We start from the raw sequence: 20,230 nt of genomic DNA on the forward strand, positions 1-20,230 counted from the left end.
AGTGACAAGCGGTGTTGTGTTTACCATCAGTCAGTAGGATTTGGCCAAACAGCATACCTGGGATCAGCCCTGACCAAAAACATAACAGCACAAATAATAACAACCACACCTGTGGTAACTGTGAGGATGGTGATACGATGATGTTAGTAATGGCTGCTGTAACGATGACGATGATGGCAGCACCGGTGGAGGCGAAAAAGATTACAGTGGTCGTGATGAAAATGATGACAACGATGGCAAAGAGACTGAAAGGCTGAAGATGATGGCAATAAAGATGACGGTGACAAAAATTATGGTGATGGCAATAAAGATGATGGGATGTTGATGGCAATAAAGATGACAGTGATGATGATGGCAATTAAGATGATGGTGAGGCGATAATGGCAATAAAGATGATGGTCATGGCAATAAAGATGATGGTGATTGCAATAAAGATGATAGTGATGGCAATAAAGATGATAGTGATGGCAATAAAGATGATGATGATTGCAATAAAGATGATAGTGATGGCAATAAAGATGATGATGATTGCAATAAAGATGATAGTGATGGCAATAAAGATAATGGTGAGGTGATAATGGCAATAAAGATGATGGTGATGGCAATAAAGATTATGGTAAGGAGATAATGTTTATTGCGATGAAGATGGCAGTTAACGATGATGGTGATGATTATGGCATAAAGATGATGGTGATGGTGATAATGATCATGGCATTGAGGATGGTAATGAAGATGATGGTGATAACTATAATGGTGATGAAGATAACGGCAATGAAAATGGCAATGAAGATGATGGTGACGATGGCAATGAAGTTTATGGCAGTGACGATGACGGTGATGATGATGATGACGGTAATGAAAATGGCAATGAAGATGATGGTGATGATAATGATAGTAATGAAAATGGCAATGAAGATGATGGTGATGATAATGATAGTAATGAAAATGGCAATGAAGATGATGGTGATGATAATGATGGTAATGAAAATGGCAATGAAGATGCCAGTGGTGATGATGAGGTTGATGGCAACGAAATGATGGTGATGGCGATGGCAACAAAAATAACAGCAATCAAGAAAGCAATGAAGATAATTATCATTACGATAATGTCATATTTACATACATATACTTTCCAAATTCATAACGGCGTTCAAAGTAGTCTGTGTTTTGTCAGCTAAATATCTGTGATGAACAAAGACACTTCAGGCCCATGCCCATTGCTCTCAGTTTACACAAAGGTATATAATATGTAAATATTTTGTTGTTTTTTTTAAATACAGGCACTGCTGTTCACACTAACACCAACATTCACACAGAACTAAGAATCTTGATACTTTTTCCCAAAACTTGAAACAAACAGCAACAAAAATTAATCTCAAGCTCAGGATGCTTCAAAGTGAGACCCCACCAACCCCCTACCCCACTCCCCTCACCTGAGACGCACTTCATTATCTGCAGTGTTTGGGGGAAAGCTGGAAAAGCTGTGACAGCTCCCTGGGACTAGGTGTTCAAACCCACACTTGGGGTGATATGATTCTTCTGGAATGTGGGGGACACTGTTTCCTTCAGGAGTTTCTTAAGCTCCACTCCATGGGACTAGGTGTTCAAACCCACACTTAAGTCGTCAAGATTCTTCTGGAATGTGGGGGGGGCACTGTTTCCTTCAGGAGTTTCTTAAGCTCCACTCCATGGGACTAGGTGTTCAAACCCACACTTGGGGTGATATGATTCTTCTGGAATGTGGGGGGGGGGGGGGGGGGGCACTGTTTCCTTCAGGAGTTTCTTAAGCTCCACTCCATGGGACTAGGTGTTCAAACCCACACTTGGGGCGTCAAGATTCTTCTGGAATGTGGGGGGGGGGGGGGGGGGGGGGGGGGCACTGTTTCCTTCAGGAGTTTCTTAAGCTCCACTCCATGGTACTTGGTGTTCAAACCCATGCTTAGGGTGTCAAGGTTCTTCTGGAATGTGGGTGGCACTGTTTTCCTTCAGGAGTTTCTTAAGCTCCACTCCAAGGGACTAGGTGTTCAAACCCACACTTGGGGCGTCAAGATTCTTCTGGAATGTGGGGGGCACTGTTTCCTTCAGGAGTTTCTAAAGCTCCACTCCATGGGACTAGGAGTTTCTGAACCCTTTCACTGCCAAAGTCGCATTTATGCAGCAGCTAGGTAGAGGACCCATGTCACTGAAGGGTGACCAGATCATGGGTCTGTTGTCCATGAACCTACTGCTCTTTATGTTCGGTGGTAGGATAGGTCATATTTTCTACACATCACCGTGGGAATCCCCAGCTATTCTTAGACACCATATTTTCTGTGTTCATAGCACAAGGGAATTTTGCACTCTAAATCGACTGGCGGCGAAAGGGTTAAGCTCCACTCCATGGGACTAGGTGTTCAAACCCACACATGGGGTGTCATGATTCTTCTGGCATGTGGGGGGCACTGTTTTCTTCAGGAGTTTCTTAAGCTTCTCTCGAATCTTTTATTCACTGCCCTAGCTATATATACAGTGGAAACAATAATAATATAATAACAACAACAGACTGTGGTTTTACTGAGCATGGTACCAGGCTCAAAGACTCAGAGCAGGACCAGCAAAACTTAAGTCTGACTTTGTTCTGAGCGCACTAAAAAAAAAAAAAAAAAAAAAAAAAAAACCAGCTCTGAGCTTGTCACCATTCTGAGTTTGATGAATACAATGTATCACATATTTTCATATTTCATATGTTCTAATCAAAGACTTATTCACACCAACTCTTAGGCCTCTCCCTAACTAAAGGTGAAGCCATTACTGCATTAAAAAAAAAAAAGAAAAAAAAGAAAGAAAAAGACAGCAAAACCGAAATGCTGAAAAATGTCAAATATTCTAACCTCAAAGTCCCTTTACACAGTGAAAAAAAAAAAAAAAAAAAAAAGAGGAAAAAAGAATAAGAAAACCCTCCCCACAAAACCCACCCAAACTAACAAACCAAGACAAAGCAAACAAACAAAGAACAGCACCAGTATTTCAGACCCTACTGTCTATCTCCAGTCAATTAGAACTGCATTTGCACAGACAGCTGGGCAACACTTAAAAAAAAAAAATGTAAGACTTTCAGAATGAATACACTGACTTTCGGAATGCAAGTACTTTTTTTTTTTGTGTGTGTGTGTGAAACTCTACCACTTCTGACTTCAAAACGCTGGACACCAGAACTTGTTGAAGGCAGATAAAAAAAACCCCAAAAAACCACCAACTACTGGATACTAAAAAAAAAAAATATAGAAAAAAACTACTGGATACTTAAAAAAAAAAAAAATCAGACAAAACTACTGGATACATTTAAAAAAAAATCAGACTTAACTACTTGATACTAAAAAAAAAAATCTGACAATACTACTGGATAAAAAGGGAAAAAAAAGAAATCAGACAAAAATACTGGATACTAAAAAAAAAAAATCAGAAAAAAAAACTTCTGCATACAAAAAAAAAAAAAAAAAGAAAAAGAAAAAATAAAAAAATACATAAATACTGGCAGGCAAAACATCAGACAAAAAATATTGGACAGTGACACAGTAAAAAAAAAAAAAAAAAAAAAAAAGAACAGGCACAGTGATACACACACACACGCACACGCACACACACAATATGTATAATCTCCACAAGAGACTGATTTTCATCACTCAATGTCTGAGGCTGGGTCCAGGGGGCTGCTTACCCAAAATGCATGTCTTACTACCAAAGCAAAATAAACTAAAGGGGAACTAAAAAACAAAAAACAACAACAACAAAAAAAAAAAACAACTAAGAAAAAGAAACAAAACAATCAGCAAAATGCCTACACAACACAGAACCACCCCCCCCCCCCCCCCACGCCCCCCTCCCCTTCAAATCAATATCAACAGAAGTACTTGATGTGACCTCTACTCACCAGCCTTGACCTCTTTGACGTAGTTGCTAGGGAACCAGCCTGTCTTGCCGTTAAGCGTGCCTTCCCACCATCCTCCGTCCAACACCTGGGTGACCGTCACGATGTCACCCTTGGAAAAACACAGCTGGAACACACACCAAGGTTTCCAACATCATTACCATCATTATTCATACTTATTATATTACTCGTATTGTATTGCTCTTTTAAGTCACAACAAATTTCTCTGTGTGAAATTCGGGCAGCTCTCCCCAGGGAAAGCGCATCGCTACACTGAGGGCTCCACCCCCCTTTTTTTTTATTATTTTTTTAGAATTTTGCCAGGGATAACCCTTTTGTTGCCATGGGTTCTTTTACGTGTGCTAGGTGCTTGCTGCACACGGGACCTCAGTTTATCATCTCGTCCGAATGACTTGCATCCAGACCACCACTCAAAAGTCCAGTGGAGGGGGAGAAAATATTGGCGACTCTGCCGGGATTCGAACCAGTGCGCTCAGATTCTCTTGCTTCCTAGGTGGACAGGTTACCTCCAGGCCTCCACTCCATATATATATATATATTATACACAGCACCTATGTTTGGTCCGAGACCAAGCTCTAACTAAGCACTTTACCAACATGGAGTCATTCATACAACAGGCTGCCTACTACCTAGGTAGAGCCATATGACATGTATGCCTACCACACACATAGTGGTCTTGTTCACTCAGATGCACACACACACACACACACACACAATGCTCACTCACACACACAAATGACACATGCTCACACACATACACAAACACACCTGCTCACTCACACACACAAATGACACATGCTCACACACACACACTTAACGCTTCAAGGGGAAAGACATTAACTCTTTCCATACGAACGGCGAAAGAGACGACGTTAAACAGTGTTTCACCCCAATTACCATCATCAAAATATTGCAAGCGGAAGGCTCTTATACTGAAGACGTGAATGTTGACAAAGAATACCACAATTCTGATGACGGAAGCTAAAGGTTGGGTCATTCAGACACCCACTGGACATCCGAGGGGTCTGTGTAGAGGAGAAGAGAGGACTGGCCGTACTGAGTGAGTTAAACTGAAGACAACACACATACATGCATGCACTGTACATATCGCTTGACAAAATACCCCTATAAATAATAAATAATCTGCAATGTTTGGAATACAAAGGAAGACATCAGACAATCTAGTCATTCGGATGAGACAATAAACCGAGGTCCCGTGTGCAGCATGCACTTAGCGCACGTAAAAGAACCCACAGCAACAAAAGGGTTGTTCCTGGCAAAATTAGAAAAATCCATGTCAATAGGAAAAACAAATAAAACTGCACGCAGGAAAAATACAAAAAAATGGGTGGCACTGTAGTATAGAGACGCGCTCTCCCTGGGGAGAGCAGCCCGAATTTCACACAGAGAAATCTGTTGTGACAAAAAGAAATACAAAAAATACAACAAAAAAAATCCTGTAATAGCGGAACGTGTGATCATCTTTAGTTTTAGACACCATGTGCCCTGAAAACACCACCACCATCATCATACAACTCTACCAAAAGGGGATCCTCCTCCTTCGTTTTTCTTCTGCGTTCAAGGGCTGCAACTCCCACGTTCACTCGTGTACATGTACACAAGTGAGCTTTAATGCGTATGACCGTTTTTTACCCCGCCATGTAGGCAGCCATTCTCTGCTTTCGGGGGTGTGCATGCTGGGTATGTTCTTGTTTCCATAACCCAACGAACGTTGACATGGATTACAGGATCTTTAACGTGTGTATTTGATCTTCTGCTTGCGGTACACACACGATGGGGGTTCAGGCACTAGTAGGTCTGCACATTATCATGTAGACCTGGGAGATCGAAAAAAATCTCCACCCTTTTACCCGTCAGGCGCCGACACCGTGATTTGAACCCGGGACCTCAGACTGAAAGTCCAACGCTTTAACCACTCAACTATTGCGCCCATCAAAAGGGTATCCACAATTTAAGCAACTGCCTGACCCAATGCCACCCCCCCCTTCCCTCCCCACCCCAAAAAACCCAACATTTACAGTCCTGGACTCTTTCTCACTGTGCTGATGTCATGTCTTTCCCACTGGTTTCATGGAAATTGTAACGTCTTTCCCACTGGTTTCATGGAAATTGTAACGTCTTTCCCACTGGTTTCATGGAAATTGTAACGTCTTTCCCACTGGTTTCATGGAAATTGTAACGTCTTTCCCACTGGTTTCAGGTAAATTGTAACGTCTTTCCCACTGGTTTCAGGTAAATTGTAAAGTCTTTAGCTATCCTATAAATTATTTATCATCAGCCGGGTTAATGCGGGTATCTATCTATCTGAAGGTGCCCCCTGCTTGTCCCCATCATCTCCCTGATTTAACTGCCCCTGGTGTCAGTTACTTCCTCTCAGCTGCCTCATAAAAACCAACTCCAAGGTAAACAATCTGGAAATGTTCTCTCTCTCTCTCTCTCTCCCCACTTCTCTCTCTCCTCCTCCTAATCCTCCACACACACACACACACACACACACACACACACTAACAGGAGACATAATGGTGTGAATGTACACTACACCTCACAGTTCAACTTTAAAGGGTGTACATACATACATATATATATGTACTGAATCCTTCTTTGGGGGTGGGGGTGGGGGGTGGGAGGTGGGAGGGAGGGAACAGGAGGAGGGAGCAGCTGTACTTGCAACTTCCTTTCCAAGGGAAAAAACCAAAGGAGACAGAAAGAAAGACAGACAGACAGAAAGAAAGAAAAGAAAGATGAGGAAACAAGGACAGGAAAAGAAGAAAGAGAGGACGCAGACAGAAAGAGGGTGGCTGTGGTGAGGGGGTGGGGGTGGGGGTGGGTGAAGGATGCAAAGAAACTGAGGAATCAACAAACAAAGAAACAAGAGAGAAATGTTAACAACAAAAAATCGATAGAAATGAGAAAGATTCCGGAACAACAACAACAACAACAACAAAATATACGCTCCTAAATTAGGAATTCAAACACCCACACACTCAGAACACATTGCTTGCTCACTCTCTTCCTCAAATAGCCACTTAAACTGTTTGTTCTAGATTCTGAAATTGTGAGCAATTTAACTACACTTCTGTTTGACAGTCTGTTACTTGTATTGTTGTATGCGACGTTTATATGATTATCATGTTCACATACCCCTTCATAAGGGACCTTGGCCTATACATGAATAACCCATCGTGAATCTTCAATCACTCTCTTTCTCCCTCCCTCCCTCTCCTCAATAAAGGACTGTTCATGCACAAAATCCTTCATGGCAACAACGCTCCATCCTATCTCACTCATCTGACAAATATGTTTAGTTTTAATAATGATCGACACTCACATAAGATAAACCTTCCATTTACTACCTATCTTTTTTTTTTTTAATGTAAATCAAGCCTTGCATATTCAGGGGTGGTGGTTCTGGAATCATATCCCAGAAACTTTTAAAAACGGAATCAAATTTTCAAAAAATTCAAATCCAACTTACCAATATACCTAATGAGTCTCGCAAACTGGGCACCTCCTTATCCTAAAATCTACTTATTATGTTCCAATGTCAGTGATATTTTATGAATATAGAAAATGAAGTTTGCTACAGATTCACCCCCCATGTCCCATCTCTGTCAATCTATCTCTCCTCCTCCTTCCCCCCCCCTCCCCCCCCCCCTTAATGATTTGATCTTTTCAATGTTAGTCTGTCAACATATGTGCAGACCTGCTTAGTGCCTGAACCCCCTTCGTGTGTATACGCAAGCAGAAGATCAAATACGCACGTTAAAGATCCTGTAATCCATGTCAGCGTTCGGTGGGTTATGGAAACAAGAACATACCCAGCATGCACACCCCCGAAAACGGAGTATGGCTGCCTACATGGTGGGGTAAAAACGGTCATACACGTAAAGGCCCACTCGTGTACATACGAGTGAACGTGGGAGTTGCAGCCAACGAACGCAGAAGAAGAAGAAGAAGAAGAGTAAGAAACGAAACACCACCGGCTGATACGTATGTTTTCTCAATCAAAGCACACACACACACACACACACACACAAAAAAAACCCATTATCATTATCTTATCTGCATTGTTTTGTCAGGCCCCGTTTCGTCAACCCACTTCACATTCATTTCACTGTGCTTTTTCCCCTGGAACTCTTCACACCCTCTGAAAACTGCAGCCAAACAGTGTCACTGGAACGAACCAATCCATCATAAAGGTGGATAACCCCACTCACAGATCTCAACAAACGAATGTGAGAGTTCAACAACCCACATACAAACTCAGAAAAAAACAAACCAAACAAAAAAACAACAACAAAAAACACCAAGAGAATAAACTTTTCACTGAATAAATTTTCTCCTCAAATCTCTCTCCCCCCCCCCCCTCCCCCCCTCTCTCACACACACACACAAAACAACAAAACTCTTCTCCTTGTCGCAAAACACAGAGAAAGAGTCACTTCATTTCCCACTGGCCACAGCCATAATTTAAAAAAAAAAAAAATTCTGATCAATTAAAACCACACATAAAATGTCCTCCTTCACTTAAAGATTGCCCTGGTGCAACTTCACGCAGACTTTTTATCATTCAAGAATTGATTCTTTTTTTCTTTTCTTTTTTTTAAACTGTCATCAAAACTTCCTATGTTTTGCAAGGATGTTCCTATTTATTACAAACACTCAAGTTCTGACTGCTTCCTTGTTCAACCTGACGGGAGGAACATTGGGCAACTTGTGAGCTGTGTATGTATATGTGTGTGTGTGTGTGTGTGTGTGCGCGCGCGCGAGAGCAGAATTACACTGCTGTTCCTCCACACTGCTGCCAACTTGCTTGTGTTGTGTTGTGAGCTGTCTTGGACAGAAACGTCAGCTGGAAAGGTGGAGGTGGGGTTTTTTTTGGTTTTTTTTTTGGTTTTTTTCTTTCATTTTTTTTTTTTTTTAATGTGCGGAGGGGAAGCGGGTCAGGTAGGAAGGGGGCGTAACCAAGAAACATCAAGAGGGTTCAGGATGTCAAGGAACAACCTCCTCCTCCTCCTCCCCCTCTCCACATCCCAAGCCCACCCCCATACCACACCCCAGGCCCTACAGAGCTCTCTTTCTCCTCATATCAGTACTACAGTGTTTCACACACACACTTCACATCACCACCACACCTCTTCCACTGCCTTTTTCTATCTACACCGCCACCCCCCCCCCCCTTTCTTTGCTCCCTCCCCTCTCTTAGTCTTCAGACCATCAGGTAAAATCTCTCTCTCTCTCTCTGAGTGTGTGTGGGTGTGTGTGGGTGGGTGTATGTGCTGCATGTGCATACATGAGTACATGCACTGAGAACACAAATCCAGATCTATACCAAATAACCAAACAGGTGTGTGGTGGAGGAGGGGGGGGGAGGGGAGAGGGGGGGAAGGGGGGTATAAGAGAATGAGTGTGTGTGTGTGTGTGTGTGTGTGTGTGTGTGTGCGCATACATGTGTGTGTGCACAGTATGAACACACTGAGAACACAAATCCAGATACCAAATGACCAAAACAAGTGTGTGTGTGTGTGTGTGTGTGTGTGTGTGTGTGTGTGTGCACTCACATGTGTGTGAAAGAGAGAGGATGGAGTGTAGTGGAGGGGAGGGGACTGACTAACAGAGATAGAACTGTATAGGAAGTGTAGTGGTGGGAAACCAGGTGAGGGGGGTGGGGGGGTGGGAGGAGATAGATGTCTGGGAGAAGAGAGATTAGAAGGGTCAGGTCAGGGCTTGGAGGGGGGGTAAGTGAGGGAGGGGGGAAGGAAGGAGGGAGGGGGGGGAAGCAGATTACAAGAGGTCAAGGGTGACAGGGAGAAGAGATAAGTAGCTGTGTGGTTATTACCACCCCCCCGCCCCCTTCCCCCTAAAAAAAAAAACACCCTCACCTTCTCCCCCAACACACACACACACCCTCCCCCCCATCCTCCCCCCCACCCCACCAACAAACCACCACACCACACTGTATAGTATCAGAGCACAGCACTACTTCACGCTTCCTGCAGCAGCAGCAGCAGCAGCAGCACAGAATGATAAGACCACTGACCTGTGTAAACATACACATGCAGCTCAGTAGATAAGATGTGTTTGGAGGGGGTGGGGGGTGGGGGTAGGCGTCGGGGGGCGGGGGAGTTGGAAAGTAGGGGGTGGATGTGTGTGTGTGTGTGTGTGTGTGTGTGTGTGTGTGTGTGTGTGTGTGTGTGTGATGGTTTGGAGGTGGCGAGCTGGCACTACTGAAACTAAGTACCAAAGGTTTTTTTTTTTTTTTTTTTTTTTTTTGCTGCCCCATCATGTGCACCGACCGTTTCGGTGGCATTACTCCCACTACACGCCGCTCTATTTCGATTCCCCCATTATTACACAGCCACACCCGGGTTCGTCCTTCGCAGTTCCAGCGTCGGCAGTAACCACAGGGAGAGAGTACCATATAGGTTCTTCTTAGTCTTCTCTGTCACTACTCTTCGCGAGTATACAGGATCGAATCCCATGGCACACGGCACGGCAAGGCAAGGCAAGACACGGCATGGCAAGAAGTTTATTCCCCGTGTCCCGTGCCCCCCTGGGGGCAGGGCATTGATTGAAACAATACACACATAAATCCTTCACTGACACCATAAGAAAAAAAAGTTATGTCAAAACGAACAAAAAAGCTAGCTCCAGCAAACACGGAAATTTATACAAATGAACAAGTTCCCTTACTAACTGACTAGCAACGCAAACAAGCAAACATAAACAGACATGTCAATTTTCCTTAGTACTTTACTTGATTTTCATCTATCAATAGCGGCAAATTTCAATTTAAAAGAAATGTGTATGGAAGAGACAAAAGGATTGGATTTTAACAGTATTGTCTTGTGTTGTTTTTTTCTTTCAGAAAAAAAGACACATAGAATTTCACAGTTTTGGTGGGTTCTCTAACATTTTTGTGTGATGTTGTCCAAAAAAAGGGGCACTAAAAACAAATAATGAAACTCACCAGCGATGTTGATCGTCAAACATTTTTTTTAACAGATTCTTTCATTTCTGGGTAAATTGTCAAAAAAATAGGAGCTGTTTTAAACTTTACTATATCAATTACTACACAAGTATTTGTTAACACTGTCAGATAAGCATTGTGTCCAAAATTTGGTTCAAACATCATGTAATTAATATGCATTATTTGTATCTGCCTCTTCATGTAAATGGGAAATACTCATTTCTCTTTTCTTTTATTTTTTTCCAGTCCTAATTTCATTCTTTTTTTTTTTATCTTAATTTTTTTTTTTATTCAGAGGGCAAGATAGGAGTAAACAAAGCTGCTCTTATTTCTTCAATTCTTTGGAGGGGGAAAAAAAAGAAGTAAAAATAAAAGGCTCATTTTGCGCGACCAGAGTAAGCTCTCTCTACCTCCCTCCCTGTATCCATCCCTCCTCATCTTCACCCTCCCCCCTCCCCAGTCCTCCCCCCTCCCCGTGAAAACCTGAGAGGGGCTGTTTTGTATCTCTCAGTGCGTGTGTGGTATAGTACTGCCAGCTTCCGCTACACCGCGGCAGCAAATTGACGGTGCATCGTTTACACGGGTTGCACGTGCAGCCCTGTGTGTGTGTGTGTGTGTGTGTGTCTGAAGGGGTGGATGTACACACGAAGCTGCACAAAGCCCGAGACCTTGCACTGGGGGAGCAAGCACAGACATAAAATTATATATATATATATATATATACCTGATGTCAACACACATATCTGTGTGGGAGTAACACGCAGGTCTTGGGAACGTTGTCTGCCTTGACATCAATTATCATGTGTGCGTGCGTGTGCGTCCGTATGGAACGAGGTTTTCTTCTTCCCCCCCCCCCCCTTTCCGATTTTCCTCTTCCTATCATAGCTCCTCTCAAAACGAATAAATGTGGCCTCCCACACACTATTTCATGCAGGGGAAATGGTCTGCTGCTCCATACTACTAAAAAGCCTCTATACTAGTCTGCACTGCCTCTCTTTAGTCTGTCAGATCGTGGATGTCTGGCACGACACCTCTGAACCAGAAAGCCCGGGGCAGCGGTGCCATCAGTAGTACCGTACATGTGTGTGTGTGTGTGTGTGTGTGCACGCGCGCGCGCGCATCCATCAGTAAGGGCTTCTTTCCACTACCTGTCAGCGCCTACGCGTGTACGCAACAAACACAAACCACACGCTCACATCACACACACACACACACACATACACACTCACACACACTCACACACAAAAAACCCACCCACACCCACTCATACACACAACCATATAGATTTATACATACATACACACACTACACACACACACACACCCTCCCCCCCTCCCCCCACCCCCTAAGCCCCCCCCCCCGCCCCCCCATGCCCTAACACACCCCTGATCAGTTAACAGAATCTGCCCGACAACAGGTAAGAAGTATACTGTATACAGCGTATCTGTGGAGAAGGGGGTATGGTGCTAACAGTTCCAACAGCTCCTCTGCCCAACACCTCAACACCGGGACCAGAGTGGTGGTAAACTGTTTACATGCAACCACTGCTGGAGGGGGAAGATAGTATGACTAAAAGAGGCTTGTGTGGACTGGCAGGGATCAAGGATGAACATGTAGTTTGTACACATGTGTACACAATGTGGAAGCAGAGTGGTGCGGGGGGGGGGGGGGGGGGGGGGGGCGGTAAGCACTTCTCAAAACAGAGCGGTTCAGAAAGCACTTCTCACTTCTCAAAACAGAGTGGTGCAGAAAGCACTTCACTTCTCCTGCAGAGTGGTGCAGAAAGCGCTTCTCACTTCTCAAAACTGAGTGGTGCAGAAAGCACTTCTCACTTCTCCAGCAGAGTGGTGCAGAAAGCGCTTCTCACTTCTCAAAACAGAGCGGTGCAGAAAGCACTTCTCACTTCTCAAACAGAGCGGTGCAGAAAGCACTTCTCACTTCTCAAAACAGAGTGGTGCAGAAAGCACTTCTCACTTCTCCAGCAGAGTGGTGCAGAAAGCGCTTCTCACTTCTCAAAACAGAGCGGTGCAGAAAGCACTTCTCAATTCTCAAGCAGAGCGGTGGAGAAAGCACTTCTCAATTCTCAAGCAGAATGGTGCTGAAAGCACTTCTCACTTCTCCAGCAGAGTGGTGCAGAAAGCGCTTCTCACTTCTCAAAACAGAGCAGTGCTGAAAGCACTTCTCACTTCTCCAGCAGAGTGGTGCAGAAAGAGTTTCTCACTTCTCAAGCAGAGTGGTGCAGAAAGCACTTCTCACTTCTCAAGCAGAGCGGTGGAGAAAGCACTTCTCAATTCTCAAGCAGAATGGTGCTGAAAGCACTTCTCACTTCTCCAGCAGAGTGATGCAGAAATAACTTCTCACTTCTCAAACAGAGTGGTGCAGAAAGCACTTCTCACTTCTCAAGCAGAGTGGTGCAGAAAGCACTTCTGACTTCTCAAGCAGAGTGGTGCAGAAAGCACTTCTCACTTCTCAAGCAGAGTGGTGCAGAAAGCACTTCTCACTTCTCAAGCAGAGTGGTGCAGAAAGCACTTCTCACTTCTCAAGCAGAGTGGTGCAGAAAGCACTTCTCACTTCTCAAACAGAGTGGTGCAGAAAGCACTTCTCACTTCTCAAAACAGAGCGGTGCAGAAAGCACTTCTCACTTCTCCAGCAGAGTGGTGCAGAAAGCACTTCTCACTTCTCAAGCAGAGTGGTGCAGAAAGCACTTCTCACTTCTCAAGCAGAGTGGTGCAGAAAGCACTTCTCACTTCTCAAGCAGAGTGGTGCAGAAAGCACTTCTCACTTCTCAAGCAGAGTGGTGCAGAAAGCGTTTCTCACTTCTCAAGCAGAGTTGTGCCGGAAAGCACTTCTCAAACAATCAAATCTATCTCCCCAACCCCTTCAAACCTGACCCCCCCTCTCTCTCTCTCTCTCTCTCTCTCAGTAAATCTAAAATTGTGTCATTTCAAACAGTACATTTTTTCCCCCCTCCACTGAAATTCACAGCGAAAGAACAAAGTTATGAATTTGTCAACAACACTTTAAAAAAAATTCTAGTAGTAAATCAAAAGATATGCAGTATTTAGGAGCAAACTTAAAAGATAATATTTAGGAGTAAGAAGAAGTTATGAATTCAAATTCAATGACGCTTACAACCCAACTAGTGAACTAAAAGGTATGCAATAGTCATGACTTCCCTTCCGAGTGCTGCTTCCTTCAAAGATTTAAAGGAAACAAAACAACAACTACAAATGCTCACCAGATTTCCAACATTTGGCTTTATTGACTCACTTGTGTAAACAAAGTGAGTCTAAGTTTTAACCCAGTGTTCGGTTGTGTGTGTGTGTGTGTGTCTGTGTCTGTGTCTGTGTGTCCATGGTAAACTTTAACATTGACATTTTCTCTGCAAATACTTTGTCAGTTGACACCAAATTAGGTATAAAAATAGGAAAAATTCAGTTCTTTCCAGTCATCTTGTTTAAAACAATATTGCACCTCTGGGATGAGCACAAAAAAAAAATAAAAATGAAGCCTAATTATATGCAAACTGCATTTACTGTTATATTTATATTTTTTGTATTCTCTAAACTTGGCACTTTGATTTGATATTCTGACCCAACAACAAGAGCAGTCCTTATTATCATTTTTTGTTTAAACAGGAACTTCTTTTGCTAAGCATGGAAGTTTTATTTCTTTTGCAAACGTTTTGGTGCAGATAGTAAAAAAGGGAAATTACTCTGTAATTAATGCTAGGGGACTTAATTTGCTTTAAACTGATCTTTCTCATCTTAAACATTACATTTTGAAATTATACTCAATACATAAAAAGCTTGGATTTTTTTTTAAAAAATTTTTTAAGTGTATCACAAGTAAGTCTTGAAGGCCTTGCCTCTCTTGTTTGATTTACTTTTATCACTCTGAAGTATTGTTCCCCTAAACCTCGTCCCCTCTCCCTTTCAAACAGCACCAAATTGAAGAATGCCATCTTCATGGTTGAAAAATCTACAGCAATGGTGGTCAGGGGGTGTGTGTGTGGGGGGAGGGGGGGGACGTGGGTGGTGGTGGTGTGTGATTGGGAGGGAGAGGGGGTTGGGAGGTCGCAGTTGTTTCGAAGCTGGATTTTGTGTGTGTGTGTGTGTGTGTGTGTGTGTGTGTGTGTGTGTGTGTGTGTGTGTGTAAGCAATTGTGTATTTTTTCTTTTCTTTTCTTTTTTCTTCTCAAATCCCACTATTCATGTAGCCACATTCTGTCTTCGGGGATGATGCACGCTACGTAAATTTGTGTCATCCATTACCATTGGTCTCATGGCAAGCCAAACTGGCCTCCTCCTCCGAAAGATGGCGATTAAATCATTAATTCTAAGTAAAACGTGCGCAAGATGATGTGTGTTACATTCGTACATATGGAACATCAGTTCAAAGTCAGTCTGATTCAGAACCACTGAGCTGAACTGGACCAAGAATAACTCCTGAAGGAAAACCCCCCCCTGAACACATGGCAGGGTAAATGAATGAAACGGTCATACACATAAAATGTTACATGTTTGTCTGAGTGTATATGTGAGCGTGCCTGAAATCTGATTGAATCACACAGGAAACAAATGATGAGCGCCCAGTGGCAGCCGTCAGTCCGCTCTACCCAGGTAGGCAGCCTGTTGTGTAAATGACCCCGTGTCTGTGAAGCGCTTAGAGCTTGGTCTTTGACCGACCGAGGATAGGCGCTATATAAGCATCCATATCAATCAAATCAAAACCCAATGGCAGGGCCGAGATTCAAACTCCACGACCCCATGATCACAAGTCACAGGCACAGTTAGAAGCAGCAGAGCTATTTCTGCCCAACATCTACCAGCTGCGCTATTTCATTTCAGCCCAACACCTATACCAGCTGAGCTATTTCAGCCCAGCAACATCTACCGTTGGTAAAGTAACACTCCTGACTCAGCCAGGTGACATATGCTGCATCCATCCGTGCAGCCCCTGAAAAAAATCATGACGTAATCTCTTCCAGTTTCCCTGCCAGCTTCCAGCTTCTCTTTCTTTTCTTCTTTTTTTTTCTTTTCCTTCAACTTGTAAACAGCTAGTGCATGAAGAGAGAGAGAGGGGAGGGGGGGAGGAAGGGGTCTAGGGAAGGAGGAAAAAGGTGGGAGAGAGGGGGGGGCAGAGATGGGTTCTAAGGTTGGCAGTCTTTTGCTGGTAATGGATGGTGGGTGTGGAGTTCCCATCGCTACTATCACTCCTGCTTGCTCTCTGTCTCTCTGGCTCCTTGCCCAAGGAAGCCGCTATTCACCCCCCACTCCTCCCCCCCCCCCCCCAAAAAAAAAACCCACAAAAAAACAACAACCACCAAACAAACAAACAAATAAAACAAAAACACACACAAAAACAACAGCAACAAACTGATGAGGTGTTTATAGCTTGAAGACAAACATCACCCCCCCACCCCCCCCCACCCCCTAAAAAAACCCCCACCAACAACTACCACCAAACCCACAACAAAAAATAGAACAACAGCAACAACACCGCCACCCCCCCAAAAAAAACAACAACAACAAAAAAAAACAACAACAACAAAAAAAAACAAAAACACACACACAAAAAAAACAACCAAACATCAAAACAAAACATCAACAAAATGAATATTTTGTGTGACATTTTCTTTATGAATCAATGGACAAACTTCTTGAGTGGACAAACATCAACAAAAACAACACAAACAAAATTATACAACACCCCCCCCCCCCCCCACCACCCCCCCAAAAAAAAGAGTTGTCTCCTGTGTGATGTTTTAATGTCTGTATGATTGTATCATTCTATGAACCTAAATTTGTATTTGTGCTTCAGTGGTTCTTCTTCTTCTTCTTCGTTCATGGGCTGCAACTCCCACATTCACTCATTTGTTACATTTGTACATGAGTGGGCTTTTACGTGTATGACTGTTTATACCCCGCCATGTACTAGGCAGCCATATTCCATTTTCGGGGGGGTGCTTGAGTGTTTGATTGGATGTCTTACTCTGTATGTAGCATTGTGTGCATGTAAGTTTTCATTTCAGCGTTTGAATGTATGTTCTAAACGTTGCTATATATATATATGTATATATTTTTGTTGTTGTTGTTGTTGTTCACACTGCACAACACAACTGAGCATGTTCTGCCAGGAAAAGGTGCAACAGAAATAAAACCATATTTATCATTAATAATAATAATAGTATAATTACTGATATGCAATTAATTAAACAAGCGCAACCCAAAATGCCAGGTAACAGGAGGCAGACAGAAGCAGAAGCGGTAACAGTCTAACAGTGGGGAGGTCACAACAGCCCAACCAACACAACACATAAATTAATTAATTAATTAAATAATTAGAGGTCTGTGGGTGCATACGTGTGTGTGCCTCATAATAACTTACTTGCCAACTGTGCATGTTTCTATTTTGAGAAAGTTCAGAAAGGCAGAGAGAGGCGGAGAGAGAGAGAGAGAGAGAGAGAGGGAAAGAGAGAAGTGAAAAAGACATCAGTGGAGAGGGAGAGAGGTGGGGGGGGAAGAAGAAAGTAGTGGAAAGAAAGAGAGAGAGAGGGGGGAGGGAGAAGAAAGTAGTGGAAAGAGAGGGGGGGGGGGGGAGAAAGTAGTGGAAAGAAAGAAAGAGAGAGAGAGAGAGGGGGGAAAAAAGTAGTGGAAAGAAAGAGATAGAGACGGGGGAGGGAGAAGAAAGTAGTGGAAAGAATGAGAGAGAGGGAGGGGGGGGGGAAGAAAGTAGTGGAAAGAAAGAGATAGTGAGGGGGGGAGAAAGCAGTGGAAAGAAAGAGATAAAGAGAGAGAGAGAGAGAGGGAGGGAGAAGAAAGTAGTGGAAAGAAAGAGATAGAGAAAGAGAGGGAGGGAGGGAGAAGAAAGTAGTGGAAAGAAAGAGATAGAGGGAGGGGGGTGGAAGCAGTGGAAAGAAAGAGATAGAGAAAGAGAGGGAGGGAGGGAGAAGAAAGTAGTGGAAAGAGAGAGAGAGAAAGAGAGACACTGGACACTGGAATTATTTATTGTCATTGCCAAGAAAGGTCTTTTGACAAGGGGGCAACAACATAAATGCATATATTTTAGCTTCAAATCAACAACAAAAAACTATATTTTTTCTCTGAATCCTTCAGTCAGTTTAAACCAAGAAAATATGCAATACTTGGAAACACTTACGTCACATCCTGACAAAAACTCAACGAAACGGAACTAAAGAAAAACAACAATGTAATGATAATAAAATACCAAAATGAATGGGGACTGACTCGACCATCCATCCAAAAACACATCAAACCAATACATACTGCCTCAACAATACACTTAAGTATGCAATGTTATGTTTTCTGTTTTGTCCAAATAAAATAGCAACTTCTGTACTAACTATAATTAAGTGTCTTCTATGCTGTTGATACTATTCTGACTTATGTACCTTTGTCTCATTGTTTGAGCTTCTGCAATGAATTTAGCAACCGATCTAATTATGATTTCATTATCACATGACAAGACAGTAACAACATCATGGCTTTTAGCCATCTCTGTTTTAAAGAATATACATTTTTCTCGCACAGTATTATACATTTCACACTGAAAAAGAAAATGTTTTTCATCATCCACTTGGTATCCACAGAGAGGACATGGTGACTGTATAGAAGTCCCAGGTTCAAACCATCTTCTGTTTGCATTAAACCCCAGAGAGAGAGAGAGAGAGAGAGAGAGAGAGAGATGGAGAGAGATTAAAGTAGTGGAAAGAAAGAGGGGAGAAGAAAGTAGTGGAAAAAGAGAGAGAGGGGGGGGGGAGAAGAAAGCAGCGGAAAGACAGAGAGAGAGAGAGAGAGAGAGGGCTGGGGAGAAGCAGTGGAAAAAGAATGAGAGAGAGAGAGAGAGAGAGAGAGAGGGGGGAGAAGCAGTGGAAAGACAGAGACACAGAGAGAGAGAGAGGGGGGGGGGGAGAAAGCAGTGGAGAGAAAGAGATAGAGAAAGAGAGAGAGGGAGGGAGAAGGAAGCAGTGGAGAGAGAGAGAGGGGGGGGGAGAAGAAAGCAGTGGAAAGAGAGAGAGAGAGAGAGAGAGAGAGAGAGAGACAGAGAAAGAGAGAGAGAGACAGAGAGAGAGAGAGAGAGAGAGAGAGAGAGAGAAAAGAGTCACCTCCACACAGATCTCACCTCGTCATTGTTGGTTCCTTTGAAGTTGAAGATGGCCTTCACGTGTTTGGGCTGCCCGTCTGCCATCTTCAGAGGGCTGTGGCATCCACCACCACCACCACTGCTACTGCTGCTGCTGCTGCTGCTGGCGGCGAAGGAGGGTTTGCGGAAGACGGGGGTGGGGTTGCGAGGCGGGGTGGGCGGGGGTGTGGCCACCACTATGTTTTCAATCGGCTCATAGTCATGCTCCAGACTGTCCACACTGAAGCGGCTGTCGCTCAGCGGCGCCCCCAGCTGGTAGGGGGACAGGAAGTCCGAGGGCCCGCGACTGGTGGCGCCGCCGGTGGAGCTGCTGCCGCCGTACCCCGCGTCACTGCTGCCGCTGCTGCCTCCTCCTCCTCCTCCCCCACCACCACCACAGGACCCGACACCGGCGTAGCTTCCGCTGCCGAGGTCGCTGTAGCTGCTGGGGTTGTTGCTGCTGCTGACTCCTCCTCCGCCGCCGCAGCCGCCCACAGCGCTGAAAGGGTGGGAGTTACCTTCCCCTGGAACACCATCCAGAGAGGCAATGAAGTCATTGATCTCATTGACAATTTCTATGTAATCGTCAGGATACTCACTGCTCTCCACACGAGCCATGGCCAGGGTGTGGGGGTGTGTGTGGGTGGAGGGCCCAGCGTCCCCCACTGCTCTTCAGGGCTGGCAACACTACCACCTCCACCACCTCCTCTTCCACTCTGCTCTCTTGCTCTCTCCTCGCGTCTCACACAGCAGGGGGGGGGGGGGGGGGGGGGGGGGGGCTGAGCGGTCAACAGTGAGTGACAGCTGACTGTCCACGCAGTTGTCCAACAACACAGTCACCAGCCTGGGGTTTGAACCATGATCACCTTTCTGCCTGCCTGTCCACTCCTAACAACCAAGTTTGAGCTTGACACGCATTATTTTTCAACGTGATGTTGCCAATTCACACAGGCTTTTTTTTTCTTTCTTTTTCTTCTTTTAAACATAAAAATGATGATAAAATCATGAAAGCTAACGTGTACAAAAAATGCAAGGGCTTCCGCAGTCTTGGGTCATTTTGACCACCACCACCAACACACGGGCCACTGTTAGGGCTTACAACTTTTGTACTGCACTTTGCAATCTACAAACTAAATTTGAGCACTTCAAAAGGGCCACAGCTTGGTC

The 20,230-nt window shown here is 44.0% G+C and overlaps 1 protein-coding gene across 1 annotated transcript in view; it reads right to left on the minus strand.

Moving 5' to 3' along the window:
• The window catches only part of LOC143275439 (rho guanine nucleotide exchange factor 7-like), a 102,720-nt gene extending 83,039 nt beyond the window's left edge, over window positions 1–19,681 (minus strand). Inside the window, exons 1-3 of the mRNA XM_076579538.1 lie at window positions 19,064–19,681; window positions 3,911–4,034; window positions 25–69 (exon numbers count right to left, since the gene is read on the minus strand). Coding sequence (XP_076435653.1) covers window positions 25–69; window positions 3,911–4,034; window positions 19,064–19,681 — 787 coding nt within the window. The remainder of the gene's footprint in view (window positions 1–24; window positions 70–3,910; window positions 4,035–19,063) is intronic.
• Window positions 19,682–20,230: the final 549 nt, after the last annotated feature.

Source organism: Babylonia areolata, chromosome 30 (assembly GCF_041734735.1).
Source record: "Babylonia areolata isolate BAREFJ2019XMU chromosome 30, ASM4173473v1, whole genome shotgun sequence".
Lineage (NCBI taxonomy): Eukaryota > Metazoa > Mollusca > Gastropoda > Neogastropoda > Buccinidae > Babylonia > Babylonia areolata.